At 43.1% G+C, this 14,689-nt stretch overlaps 1 protein-coding gene across 3 annotated transcripts in view; it reads left to right on the top strand.

The window, feature by feature from the left end:
• The first annotated feature begins 1,132 nt into the window (after positions 1–1,132).
• LOC119458376 (epoxide hydrolase 4-like) overlaps positions 1,133–14,689 on the top strand; it is a 30,995-nt gene continuing 17,438 nt past the window's right edge. Inside the window, exons 1-4 of one of the 3 annotated variants that reach the window (XM_049671145.1) lie at positions 1,133–1,280; positions 6,287–6,515; positions 9,729–9,865; positions 12,128–12,240. In XM_049671145.1, the coding sequence (XP_049527102.1) occupies positions 6,327–6,515; positions 9,729–9,865; positions 12,128–12,240 (439 nt within the window). In that variant the 5' untranslated portion in view covers positions 1,133–1,280; positions 6,287–6,326. Of the gene's footprint in view, positions 1,281–2,780; positions 2,895–3,161; positions 3,312–6,286; positions 6,516–9,728; positions 9,866–12,127; positions 12,241–14,689 lie in introns of those variants that run through there. The other 2 variants (XM_037720209.2, XM_037720210.2) reach the window with 2 other exon arrangements.

Here is a 14,689-nt window from a genome sequence, read left to right as displayed (position 1 = left end):
AGAAAACATGCTTTAGAAGCAAAATTTAACAGTGCTGGATTAAATATTACGATACCCAATATTCTATCTTTTGGTGCCTCTTCTCTCGGACATTGTCATAGGGATGTTGGTGGAGCTGTTGTGAGGTACATAATTGAATCAGGACGATTTCCTTGCTAAATTCTTAAATTTTACATGAATAAATTCCTTTCGTTATTCAAAAATTTTCACAAGTGATCCCTAATTGACTCCGATAATTGTTTTCCTTCAATAACCCGATTCTTCGCCAATTCCCCATAGTGGGTACGAGCCACTTTTGAAGGCAAGCAAGCAAGCAAGCAAGCAAGCAAGCAAGTATATCGCTGCACGTGTAAGCACATTCCTGTGCTTCATGAATAGGAACAAGCAGAAGTACAGTGTGAAAAGAATCATGAGGTAAATTTATTGCCCTCCAACAATAAGCACGTCATTAAGTAAACAAAAAACAATAAAACCAATAAAATTCCTCTTCTTAGCGTTAGACAAGTGACATTAACATTTTAATTATTTACGCAAAATGTTAATTTTTTTCCTTTGTTTTGAAAGTGGTTGGCCATTGTTTGTTGCTTTTTTTCTGAACTCCAGGCAATAACTTTCGGCTTCTTCTGAAGAGACGGCCCCGATACTTGCCTAATTGCATTATCGGTCCCGATACTTGCCTAACAGCCTTGTTTTTACCTATCGTATTACACAAAATTGTGGTAACCTGTATTTATTTGCATATTCAAACACACTACAGCTGGTACGGCAGCCAACGGTATGTATAATGTAATAAACAATACGCTTGCGTCAACAATGCTGCAGTGCTCATGAAAAAAAAGAGACTTCAACAAAAGCTTGATCAAAAACTTCCACAGCACAACGTTCGGGATATCAGTAAACATCCACGAGAACAATCGAGTAGCTTCTTCGTCGAAGGAACGAGGGCGTGGCAGATGGTTTCAAAAGCTGCGCAATGTGCTCCTGCTAAGAATTCATAGCTTGCGTATCGCGTACCTATTATAGTTTTTTGCGACAAAATAAAAAAAAAAACGAAGAAAGAAGGCATATTACGCGTGCGGCACATTGACTTAGAGTTCTGCTTTAGTGTAAGTTCACTTATGTGGCTCAAGCATACGAGGATTCTTCCAGAATATTTTAGCCTACGGAAATATAAGCCACCCAAAAGCAATGCATGCAGCTCTCTTCTCTTACGTGTCATTGTACTCGTCGTAATGTTAGAGGAGCGGTATATTCTCCCAGAAAGAGCAGTTTCTACGAAGGTAAGTGTTTTTGATGGGTTAGGGCAACATCGGCCAGTTGTACTCGCTTTTTCTAGTTGTTTTTCTTCTTTTTAGCTGTGAGTTATGCTACCTTTGATCACACAAAAGCCAGTCTATTTCGAAAGCCCAGCTAAGAAAAAAAAAAGAAGAAAAGAGCATGCAATTTAAAACAGAAGCGATACGATGCGTCTAACGAATTAACAATACACTAACAAAGTAAGTCCATAGATTAGGGAGAAAATAATGAAAAAGAAGAAAATAACAATTGAGAGCCTTTCCACTACTACGAAGATGGACGCCAGCGAAGCTGTGACTATAGTGGGTCTGCTGTAGTGAATATTGCTATAGTGAATTTATATATAATGTGATTGATTATATTGAGCGTCTTCGGCTTGTTCGCCAAAGAGCAAGGACATCGGCGTCTTGTTTTCGCCCGGCGCGATGGCCAAGTAGTGCGTTTGCTACGCCAGGTCCGCCCCACCATCATAATAGACTAGCGTATGAGCTACAGCGTGCATGCCCGCGGGACACTGCTCGGCAGCGTCAGCAGCCTGTGAGATCTCTCCCGCTGCTGCTCTCGGCGGCTCTTAACCACATATTCAGCGCGGGTATGAGCCACACGTGATTTCTTTCTTTCTTACCTTCCTTCTTTCAATCTTTCTCTATTTCTTTATTTCTTTCTCTTTGTTTATTTTCTTCATTCTTTCTTTATTTCTTCCTTGTCACAGGCTCATACCCGCATATCCAATGCGGGTATGCCCCACACGTGATTTTATTATCGTTAATCGTGACGTAACTGACGAGCATGTGATATTATAGATGTCATGACCTATCAGCCATGTAAGTCACCCGTTTTGACACCTGTGCTAAGGCACAACTGCCGGGAAATCGCCACGCACATGGAGCCGAATTGCTGATGATGGCACTTTTTTCCTACACGCGGACGCGACCCCAGGGGAACTAGCTCTTAACACCTTCACTGTAAAATAATATAGCAACACAAGAACAACACAAGCACGTTAACAGGTCAAACGTATAGAAAAATTGAATGCACGTAATCTACTGTTCCCAGATACTTTAGCTGGCCACTGTTGACGAGATAACCCTGTAGAGCCTGAGAGATAATGTCTATTTGTTGGGGCACGACCAGTGTTCAAGTACGCATTGCACAGCGAAAGAAATAAAGCGTCGAAACGACTGCGAAGCATTTTGGGCTTAAGCTCTCACATATAACATGCAATTGCGATGCAACTAAGAGCGTTAAGGAGCGCGAATGTGCCTTCTAAATCGTAAGACAGCTGTACATTTTGTCTCAGAAGCCAACGTTGTTACGTGATATTTATCGCTGGATCACGGCCGAGCCTCGTCGACGTAGATATCTGTTACGTAATGAAGCGCACAGCTGGCCACTTCCTGAATATTACAAGTGTTTGCCTAGCGCTTACACATAAACTGAACAAATGCTTCATTGTCCACAGCGTCGCAAGTCGCCCTGTACCCTATCCATCATCTATGTCAAAGACTTTATGTGTTCTCAGAGGTAGCTAAGCTTCGATACCTTCGAGGTGTTGTATCACAGCGTCAAAGTATTCCGATAAAATGATCTCTCCTCAGGTAAGCGCCCATACCATACACCCGGCTTCCATGCTGATGACGTAGTGTTCAATGACACGCTGCCTAATAGAAGGGCAGCCAGAAATACGGAAACATGCATTTACTTAGAAGGTATCAATCTGTAGGGTGGAGTCTCTTCGACCGAGCGCGAAGTGGCTTATATGATATCGTCCGTAGAATAACAGAAAAGGCTTGTTTTCTTTGTGACCGCATGCTGAGATCAATGCGCTACTCCCATTGTTCATTTTACGTGGCAGGTAATGAAGAACATATAACACGCATACATTTTACTCAGGCTAGGATAGTGTAAGAGCTCGTGCAGCCATGCTGCCGAAGATTCATTTTACCTCATTTTGCAGCGGATGTTTTCGGGAAGAGCTTCACTTCGGATTTGAGAAAGAAATACAACCTTTATAGGTAAGCAGCGTACACGGTGTTTACGCACTGACTACTAAAGTAGAGTCTGATTTTTTATTGGTGGACGCTTATATTACAACAGCCTGGTCATTCACTCAGATTAACCTTAATTTAAAAGGTTGTGACGTCAATTTCACAAATATACATCCAGGTATTTCAAACTCCTGAATTGCCACAACTTTCATACCCTGTCGAGCCACAGCTTCCGCATGCGCATTGAAAGCAGCTTGTGGCAGTCACGCGCGCCATTTTATGATTATCTTCCAACAGGGCGCTTTTGAGAACAATAAGTCGTAAGAACAAGGCCATGGCAAATATTTGTGAAATATATCGGTTACTTCTTGCTGGCGGTAATGTGTCACGTTGACTATTCACCCGCTTTCATTTTTATAACCAGAAACCGCAACTCTGCATCCGCCCTAATATTACGAAGAATTAACACGCCGACAATTACAGCCTAAAATATTACGCTGCGTATTTGATGGCACATGGTGAGGAAGGATGTTATGAACTTTGTGGAATTATCAGCGCCCGATTAAGATCAATTTGTAGGTATAGAAGGTTGCATGAATTGGTATACAGTCAAGCCCAGATACAACATTCGCGTTGGTTGCGCCATGAGTGTTCGTTATATCAAAAGTTAGTTATAAATGGGCTTTCCGTCAACATTACGGATAAACAGCTGCACAATTAAGGCTCACGAGATACACATTCTTAAAAAAAAAAAAAACGACGCGCGCTGCGGCTACTGGCAGAACTCGGTGATCGAGGTTTGTTTGAGTGTTGGCATTAAAACGGCACCTTCCGAGTTGGTCAGTCTGTTGACAAGGTCGTAGGTCGAGCACGTGGCATATATATATATATATATATATATATATATATATATATATAAGATGCTTGAGCGAGGCATTTAGTTGCATTGAGCTGGATTGCCCTGTTTTCTTGATACTAGTCACGGGAGACATCTCCATGAAGCACGTCTAGCACATATCAGAGATGTTCTCCGAGACATCCACACCGTCTTCAAGAGCAAAGAAAAAAATCTACTTCCCTGTTTGCCCGATTCGGCAGGACGTGTATCGATGTTTGTTCCCGAGGGTTAGCTGACATCCGCATTTCGTATTTGTGAACATTCACCCGGCAGAAGAAGAGCTTCTTCTTCCTTCTGAGGTTTTATGTCCCAAAACCAGTTGTGATTATGAGGCACGCCATAGTGGAGGTCTCCGGATTAATTTTCACCACCTGAGGTTCTTTAACGTGCACTACAACGCAAGCACTCGAGCGTTATTACATTTCGCCTCCATCGAAATGCGGCCTCCTCTGCCGGGATTCGATCCCGCGACGTCTTGCTCAGCAGCGCAACGTCTTAGCAAGCTGAGCCACCGCGGCGGGTCTGAAAAAGAACGAGATTGAAGAAAGGAGTTCTTCCTATTTCTGCAGGCGTGATCTTTCTCTGCGATACCTTCGCATCTACGACTGAGATCCGGGCAACGTGTGCTTAACTATTAGGTACACATTTTTTAATCGTACACTGCAATTAGTAGGTTTTTTAGTGATCACCATTGTTGACACCGTCTGCGAGCTTTTGAAGAATGCCATCTTTAGTGCCATTGTGTATCTTGCGTCGTTGATGATGAGGCTCTTCCAACGTCCAGATCCGCGTCAAAAAAAAATAATAACAAAAGCTACAAGCATTTCGCCACTGGCTCTAACGGCAGTCCCAAACTGTGTTCGAAAGCTTCGCATAAAAATGCAGTTGATCCAACGAGTTAGAATCTACGTACAGCGAAGCTTTGTGTTAGTGCAGAGCGAGTCGAAACAGGAGAACACGCACGCAATCACGCATGCGCGTGCGCAAACACACACTCCGCCAAAAGTCCGCCTCCATTCCACCCTGTGAAAGGGGATGTATAAAGCTGGGGCGGACGTTCGACGACGTTACTCAAGCACCACCACGACAAGTGAGGTGCGTCACACGGGCACGCACGAGGGCGAAAGTGCAGCATACATCCCCTTTCTTTTAGGCCATCCACCAAGCGCAAGTGCCTCATTAAAATAAAATAAAAATTTAAGTCTGTTGCGTCAGAAAATGCGTAAAGTACCACTTACGCACATCTCTGCAGACATGATAGCTTCAGATTGTTATTCGAATGTACACGAAAACATAGATGTTTTATGCGGGAACTGAAACACAAAGCCCTGTTCTACCTGCCGTTTGAGGTCTGTCTGAGTGGCCGCGGCCGCTGCGTGGAGCTACCGTCGTACCTGTTAGCACAGCATACATCCTCATTCTTGTAGGTGCTCCGCCTAGCGCAGGTGCGTTAATAACTAATTTAACTTATCAAAGTAAACTGGGTCAGAAAATTAGTTCAGTACGAATTACACACAACCTGCAGTCATGATAGCATCGGGCTGTAATTCTAATATACGAGAAAACATAATTCTGTTACGCGGAGAACTGAAAAACAAACCCCTTTTCTGGCTGACGTTTTTTGGGTGAGCACGCCAGGGAAAATCCTGACCAACTAGAAGTTAACCGTTTCGCTGTAAAAGATTTCATGCTAGAATTGTTCGTATCAGCAAATTCCAGAAAATGCGGATGCTAGACACATTAGTGAAGACAGCCAGCCAGTTGCAAATAGCAATTACGAACTAGAGGTTTTGTGAATTCAGCCCGATACTTGGCGGTATATATGACATTCGGTTCTGATACCGCTCTGCGTATTCGCAAGGTGAAAACCGTAGCGTTTACACATACGTAATGCCATGTCATGCACAACGCACGCACTACTGAATTATCTAATGTGAACAAATGGCAGGATGTTGAGTAAAGTACAAGCGCACATACACACTGGGTGCAACTGTTGCAGCAGGAGCGCTTGAAAGTTTCCGGCAATATGCATTTTACCTGTCATTATACATTACGATAAGATAATCACCTGTAATCCTGTAACTAATGTTCTTTTTTGTTTCAGACTGCTCATAATTAATATTGCCTGAAACATTTTCCCCAAAATGATTCCTCCAAGTGTTGGTAAACTCATCGTCCTTGCTATTGGGACCAGCATGTGGATCTGGATGGAGGCATACGTGAACTTGCAAATATCACTGCATGGAGAATCCATCCTCAAGCCCTTGGAAAGGAAAGAGCCTATGGACTTTAACAGCAGTAACTACGGAAACCACACAACTTTGAATCTTTCTGTACGTATCTTCTTCTACAAGTCACCATCAGGGCGCTGCACTGCCCGAGTTGATCGCCAAAAAAAATTGCCCTTAGTATTGTTTGGGAATTGGAAACGCGGAAGCGCTCTACTTAGATGGCACGAGGAAAGCCTTGTGGGAAACATTGTGAGTGCTTATAAACAGCGCGAGGTGCGCTAAAAGTTCATACGAAACTCCGCGGGTCTTCATTGTCAGATCAGCCAGTCTCCTCGAAGTCTGTAGCGCACAGAATAAGTTTACAGAGAGGACAAGAAAGAGGCAACGCGATCTTCATGTCATTTTTTGAAATTTCGGCTGTACGCTACAGTAGTGATGAATTAACTAGCTCAGAAGAAATGATTGTATACTCTCTTTGCAATCTTGACTGGGTCCCCGCTCACTCGGGAAATCCCGGCAACGAGGAAGCGCATAAAGTGGCCCGAGGGTTAACAAACCGGGTAGCGCTCTCCTTGGAACCGGACCCCCCCCCCCCCCCCCCCCTCCGATGGGAGAGGTGGTGACTTCCTACAACTAGTTTACCAACCTATATAAAGAGAACAGGAGAATATACTCAATACCTCACAGCAACCTTACGAGAGCGCAGGCCACTATCCTCCGCCGAATTCAAACTAACAGCCTTATCACTCCTGATCGCTTAGCGATCTTCACAGATGGGGAGGTTGACCCAATATGCCAAAACTGCGACAGAAATGCCATAGCAAACCAAAGACACATCCTCTGGGAATGCGAGGGTCTTGCCCCAACCAGAGAGCTTCTGCCAGCTCCCTCTGAAACGACATGGGAGACCCTAATACGGTCTCCAGAAGAAAAGCTACAAAAAGGAATCGTTGCCTGGGCGGAAGAGGTCGCCGCAGACAAGCGGCCATCTACAACGCCCTGAAATTTCTCTTAATAAAGTTGTTTCCTCCTCCTCTCTTTACAATGGTCGCGAACACGTGTCAGCAAGCATTCTTGTTTGGAGAAGTAAAAGAAGTGTGAATCGAATCGATGATGATGATGATGATGATATATTGGCATTTCCTTTGTAACGGAGCGGTGAAAAATAGCCACCTAGCCTGCTTGATTTCATCAGGTACGCTATACATGCTTTTCCTTCTAGCATTTTTGTATATATCTTCATCTTTTTCTCTCTTCCTCAAAACTTCTCCATCTACTTCGTACCGCTACCTATACCCGTAATGGATCTGGTCGCATCATTCTGTTGCCTGCTTTTTCCCCACCAATACTCTAAACGTCTCTTGATTATCTCTTCTGTTGACCGGTTGGTGCTTCCGTCCACTTTGAATCTAAGCGCTTCTGGAAGGTGTACGTTGCCTACAGGTTTCCCTGGGTGAATACATTCGCATTCCATTAGGATGTGCAGAGTGGTATCCGGCTTTTTGCTGCAGCAGACACATGCCTCATCTTGTTGTGAATATTTGCTCCGGTATGTTTTCTTCCTTAGGCAACCAGCTCGAGCCTCAAATGACAAGGCAATGCCCTGTGTGTTATCACGCAGGTTCTTCCTTCTAATTGCTTTTTTTTGCATGCTTGTCAATCTCCATGGTCTTTTGTTTCCATTATTTGCATCCAATTCACTCTCTCTGTTACTCTCACTTTCTGTTTGATGATGAATGGTTGTCTATTTATACTTTCAATTACGATGTACTGGATTGCCAACTTTCTTTACCTCTTCCACCATTCTGTATCCACGCTTTTCAGGTACACATACTTGTGCACTTTAGCCGCCCATTTAGTTTCATACACGTTCCTAATCGTTCTAAAACTAATTTTGCACAGCGTTTCTATGCCGTGAAAAGAGGCCCAGCCCATATCACCATGCAGTGCTTCATTTGTGGCTTTACCTTTGGTCCCCAATGCCAACTGGCCTACATATCCTTGGTTAACTTTGGTTAACCAGACAAAATATCTCATTTTAAGCACATTATGTCATTTGCGAACGTTAGCACTGGCACCATGAATCCTTCCCAGATTTGGCGCGCCACCTCATATTTTGTAGCCCCAAAGTGCACTGTCTCATTACTGCTGCATTATCGCTACCCTTTTATTTAAGATAATCTCGGTTGGTGCTTGAGTAAACATTTCCTTCGTTATGTATACGCTGAGGTATTTATACTGCTTGACTATATGTATGACTTGTTCAATAATACCACGTAATTACTCGTCTCTTTATTAAAGATCATTATTCCCGATTTCTCTGTGCTTAACTTATGGCCTAGATTTGCCACTGAGTTGCCATACATATTCGTAAGAATCCGTACACCTCTTGCATTGCCCGCTAGTAGCACTATGTGGTCCGCATACATCAGTCCGGGGACCTTTTGTGGCACTCTTTCCCCATTACAAATATGAGATAAATCAAACCGTTATTCACTATTTTCCAGTCATCTTTCTATGCCCTTAACATAACGCGTGAACAAGAGGAGTTCAGCTGGCGTCTTTGCCATTACCGAATGCGGCGTGTTTTGGTAGGATACCAGGAAATGACAGAGACGGTCTTGCATAGTGCGCTTTACTCCCGCGGCGTTGTCATTCAGTACTTGCTTCAGAAACACGGTGTTGGTGGTTCTCACGAGCTTCTCTGCAGCTCCGTTGGATGCGGCGTGGTATGGAGGCGTCCTCGTAGGCTTAATGCCCCGTTGTCGTAAGAACTTAGAAAGTCGTCCGAGGTAAACTTTGGACAGTCATCTGTCACCAATTACCTCGGGGTAACCATAGAGTAACGAAGAAAGTGTTCAAGCACTGTATCGTTTTTGCACTAGTTGTTGCATGCATGCAAACACCTCGGTCCACTTTGAGTAAGCGTCTACCAGCACTAGCAGATTGGAGCCATCTTTCGTAGCGTAGTCTACATGAACGCGCTGCCAAACTCTAGTAGGGTAATGCCAGGGTTTTAATGGGCTGGCAGTGTTGGCTGGGGGAGACTTTGACAAATGTGATAGTTACGTTCTTCGACGTTTTTGTCAAGGGCAGGTCACCAAACATAAGATGAAGCTAAGATCTTCATCCGTGTCATACTGGGGTGTCCATCGTGCAGTAGTGCCAGAGCATCCGGTTGCACTATAGAGAGCTCGTGCCGTCTGCATTGCTATGAGAACACGAGCTACTGACACTTCTTGGATTTCCGGCGTGCGAAACTACTGGAAACACGAAAGTTCGCACTTATGTGAAAACCAAAACGGAAATTTTCAGTCTATTACAGTTCACTACGTATCAAAAGGCTGCGACAACAAGGAGGACAGTCGTTCTATACTGCTCCTGCTGCACGGATTCCTTGACTTCTGGTACATCTGGAACAGGCAAATACCCATACTGGGTGAGCACTTCTGGTAAGTAGCTGCCTGTTACATGTTATTGCTATACAAGCTGTTTACGAGAATTGCAGCGCAATAAAACACAAGGGCATAAAAAAACGACCAGGACGACCAGGACATCCTGGTCGTCCTGGACGCGTAATAATCTACCAACACGCCCAACTCGCCACGTTAACGAGCTGTTTGCATGGCAAGGAGAATATAGATGTCATCTTAAAATGGTGTAATTGGATGACGACGAACAACTGTCTTTCCAAAAATAAAAGTGAGAGAATGACTACTGGCCTCGCCAGATCATCTGCGGAAGTTTGTATTTGCCTTAGATGTACATGATAGTGGCAGAAGCGTCTTTCAAAAGAAGGTAAAGAAGCACCACGCTATTTTATATTTCTGTGTGTTGAAGACGCAGAGAATAACGCGTGGCCTTGCTCGTAAGGCTGGCGGTGACTCTCCGGTCGCATTAGGCGGTTCCAATTTTTCGTTAGAGAGCTTACAAAAAATAGAAAAAGAAATGAAGGATGCCTAACCTTGGCTTTTAAGAGTGCAACGCGATAGCATTCAAAGATCTCCGATTGCCTCTGACGCTTCTCTACAACTGCAGCTTACGCAACCGTAATGGTTACCGGGAAACGCTGGCGGCGAACGCTATGCACGAAGGCGAGCTTTCTGGTAGAAACACGGCCCCTTGCGTGGGCCGATCCCGGAGATATTGCACAGCCGCGCCAAAAATTGCATAATTTTCAGATTTCGGTTTTCGTTTCGTACTTTTAATAGTTCAGTCTATGAAAATTCAACATAAAATGCATGCGCTGTGGGTGTTTTGTTTCATGACATTTGTTTGTGGATTGTCATTCTCAAAATTCCGAGGAATAGGTTTGCAAAGAATGCAAGACAAGGTATGAGCAAGATGGTGTGGCAATATAACCCCATATACCGCATGTCATATAAGAAGGCGTGGTATATTCATGTACCTAAATATATTCTGAGGGCCTGCGTGGTTGGGGATGATTTTCTCCGCCACCCGCCGACATCGCACGCCGACGCCGGTTGCCGACGCCGGATTTTCTGCGGTGCGGGGCCCTTAACGCTATCGGTTAAAATTGTTTCGGCGTTTATAACATAACAGCTGACAATAAAACCACATTGCAGGGCGATTATGACCCATAGCTGTATTCGGGTCTTGGGAGCTGCATACCGGGGCACAATTGTATGACCGTTTTTCGAAACGTTGTTCAATGAATTCAACAGCTGTTGAATTGGAAGATGGTACTATTGAAAAATATTCGTGCTGTAACTAGTTGTGCAGGGACTACACAGTGGAATTATGAAAAATGTTTTTGTCGCGCTACATAATTTTTGACAAACATTAGCCGAACAGTGTAAATGGCGTTGCACGCACCGTACTTGCTTTTAATCATTATTATAGTGAAACGCATTATTTATATGTGAAATGTCTCTCAGATATTGAATCCCCAAACTCAGCCATGCCCGAGTACTAAGTTGGATAGCATAACCTTTATTTAATATTTATTTGAATGATCTGCATTTGCAATTATGTATTCACAGGCCACGCTACATGTTTGCGTCATCGACGATACACTGCAAATCATAGCAGATGCAACAGAAGAGCTACAAAGCACGTTTTATTACCAGCACTTGCACCGTTAGAGCGAATAAAATATCAATTCACTCTCGTAAGCTCTGAAACTTCAGGCCAAAGAAAATGATAGTTTTGGGAAACAAGCGTGAAAGTATTGGTTGTATACATTTTGGTTAACATTGTATGCTGTTTAGTTTGGTATACAATAAATATAACGAACGTCGTATGTTGAATTTAAGTTATATGTTGTTTTTCGCATTTTGTTTTTGGATTTAAGTCACATCTGGTTTTGTGTTCCACATCAAGATTATTACGAGTATCAATGCTTCGACTAGAAATAATTCAAGTTGAATGGACAAACTTAATTTTAATTCCAATAATACATTAGTACCGCACATGAAGACATTGCAAATAATTATCTTTCCTTGGGGTAATGACAAGAAAACTATAGTGATTTTATGAGGCGGAGAGCACCAGATGCACAATCGGAGTGCTTTCAACGTACAGTGGTCCGCACTGCCTGTAATCGTTCACGCTCACTCTGTCTGCGGCAATCTAGAAGAAAAAAGTAGGGACAGGTAACACACCAATATTCAGAAGTATAAATAGCAGCCACACACCACTTCGTTTTCTTCAAGTTCCTTCAAGTTCTTTTTATTTTCTCCCTCTCATAACAGCGTTGTGGCTCCTGACTTACGTGGTTATGGGCTTTCTACAAAACCGCTGGACCCAGAAAACTATGTCATGACTTTCCTGATGAAGGATGTGAAAGACCTGCTGGACGTCATAAGTAAGCGTGAACATGGCGATAATGCGCTGTCGTGATTCCTGCTTACTATAGTATTGGCGTAGGCTAAAAAATAATGAAAGCTCATTTTGTGCGGTAGTTTTGCCATAGTTCCGAATTTGGTACATCATGTTTTACGGCACATCATTAGTTTTATACGTTATAGAAGTAAGATTATTGTCTACCGCTTTGAAGTCTGCTTCTTATCACAACTATCTATTATGGTCAACGTGTAAGTTTCGAACGACCATTATTATGTGAAAGTAATGTTGGGAATATCTCCACTTTGATAGAGGCAATGGTGGAAAATATTGGACAGCGTAGCTAATTAAGTTTGCAGGGTTGAAATTGGGGCCCACTTTGTTATTCTACCGTGTTTTTCATAAATGCGCAAAACTTTCAAAACAGGAGCGAACAAACATCATGAAGCGCAAATTAGGTTTATAAATTATTCAGCTAAATTATTTTTATGGAGTGAAGCTGCTTCTTCTTGTCAACGATTTGGCGCTAAAACATAAAATGTTGCCCTTGAAGGCGCCCGCATCACTCGAGCATTTCTCTTCACGTTCACTGCCATAGACAGGAATAATACGTGTAATTAAATCAATGTGTGTGGTTCTAATAAAAGAAATGAATTTTCTTGAGTGACTTAATTTCATAAGGGAGAATGTGTGGAGTCAAATAAACGATTGACAAATTTGACTTCGTATCTTTTGCTGTACAGTGTAATCTTGGTGCGCCATTCTCCTAAGCCTTTGAGTGTAAATTGCTCAGAATTTCACTACAACGCAGCGGAATGCATTACTGGCGAGCACGTGCAGGTAAAAAACCACGTGGAGTACTGCAGTTTCACATCGCCGTTTATGTAGTATAACCATGCTAAAACTACCGGAATGATTCATATTGAGGCGCGAAGTAAGAAACGTGATGCGCATTTTAGTTTATGTATCATTACCCTAGCTTCTATTTTCCGTCTCCAGGCGTTAATCTTAGCAGGTTGGCGCGCGTCTGTACTACTCTTCCACCAGAGTAATTCTTAAGCGAGAACACTTCATCGGAAGGATTACAGATAGCTGGTGTACAACTTCCAGATGTAAAAAGTCTAGTGGCCTCGAACTGCAGGTTTAACTGGGACAGGAAGCAGAACGAAAATATGTCGTAGCCGGAACATCTTCGTGATCCGCCTAGTGCCGAGCTTTACCGCGCAGATAAATAGAAATCCTCATACCGGCTGTTTAGCAGTGTATTCTCCAAAGCATGCCGCCAAATGCACATAGTTATCTTGTTCCGTCTGGGCTGACTATAAGCAACGCTATTATACCTGGAGCCAATGTGGAAAACAAGTGCAAAAGTGAACAGTTGACACCACCGTGAAGGTTTCTTTGAAACATTTTGGCTATGCATGGGGAAGTTGCTGAGGCCGGAGCCGTAAGTGTCCTTCGTGCTACCGCAGGCGGCAGTCTTAGTAAATTACGCTGTCAGAGGAACCCGTATTCATCGCCAACTTTCAGTGCAGCAGAATGGCTAGCTGCAGAGACTCTTATCGCTTTGGTTGGCTCTTTCGCGAAAGCTCCAGCTTCTTGATTCTGCAAGCTAATTGGCGGCGAATTGTTTTCCTCTGATGAATAATCACTTCTAAACCTGTAACTTTCATTTCAGAAGCTCCTTTTGCACTATGTCAGCGTAAATGGACAGAACCCGCGGTAATTTCACATTTAGCAAGCATTGTTCTAAAAATGCACTGCTTTGGTCATACTTCCTAGTGTAGGGAATCCAGCTTCCGGTCACATATGGCTAAAATAAAATGAGTTTATTGTCTGAAACACGTTAGCGGGGCTAGTTGTTTGCGATACATGATTCAATGTGCAAGTGTGACCGGACGAGGGCAGAGATAAAAGCAGTAAAACACGCAGATACTTTCAACTACAGATTTTTGTTATTGCACGTAAACAATATATAGGGTGTTTCAGCGAACACTTTCTAAAATTTTTTGAGGTTACTTGTGGCAGATAGCACAATTCTAGTTCATGAGCTGGTCTACTCGAAGAGGCGGACATTACTTGCACAACAAAATTGAAATGCATTATCGACTAATTACCCGAAATTCACTTATTAAGTTTTTTACCTAATTACTTTATGGGCCATATTGCAATTTAGAAATTCTAGCCCCGGAGTTTGCAAGGCGGATTCCCTTGGAAAGAATTCTGAGGATGACACCAGTTTCGAGCAAATAATTCTGAAACTTTGTGGACAAATGCATTGGTGTTCCAATCCCTTCCCAGTGTTGCCAGGTCCGACGAGACGGCGTAGCCAAAAGCTAGAGAAGTTGTAGCCCAAATGTAGCCAAACTGAAAAAAGAGCAAAATATTTCATAGCCAAATATAGCCACTTTTATTTGCAATTTTATTTGTGTATAGATTTTCACATTCGACTACGGCAATCCTTTTTTGCA

Source organism: Dermacentor silvarum, chromosome 7, assembly GCF_013339745.2.
Source record: "Dermacentor silvarum isolate Dsil-2018 chromosome 7, BIME_Dsil_1.4, whole genome shotgun sequence".
NCBI classification, from domain to species: Eukaryota; Metazoa; Arthropoda; class Arachnida; order Ixodida; family Ixodidae; genus Dermacentor; species Dermacentor silvarum.
Note: the sequence above shows the minus strand (reverse complement) of the source record. Positions and strands in the feature narration are given on the sequence as shown.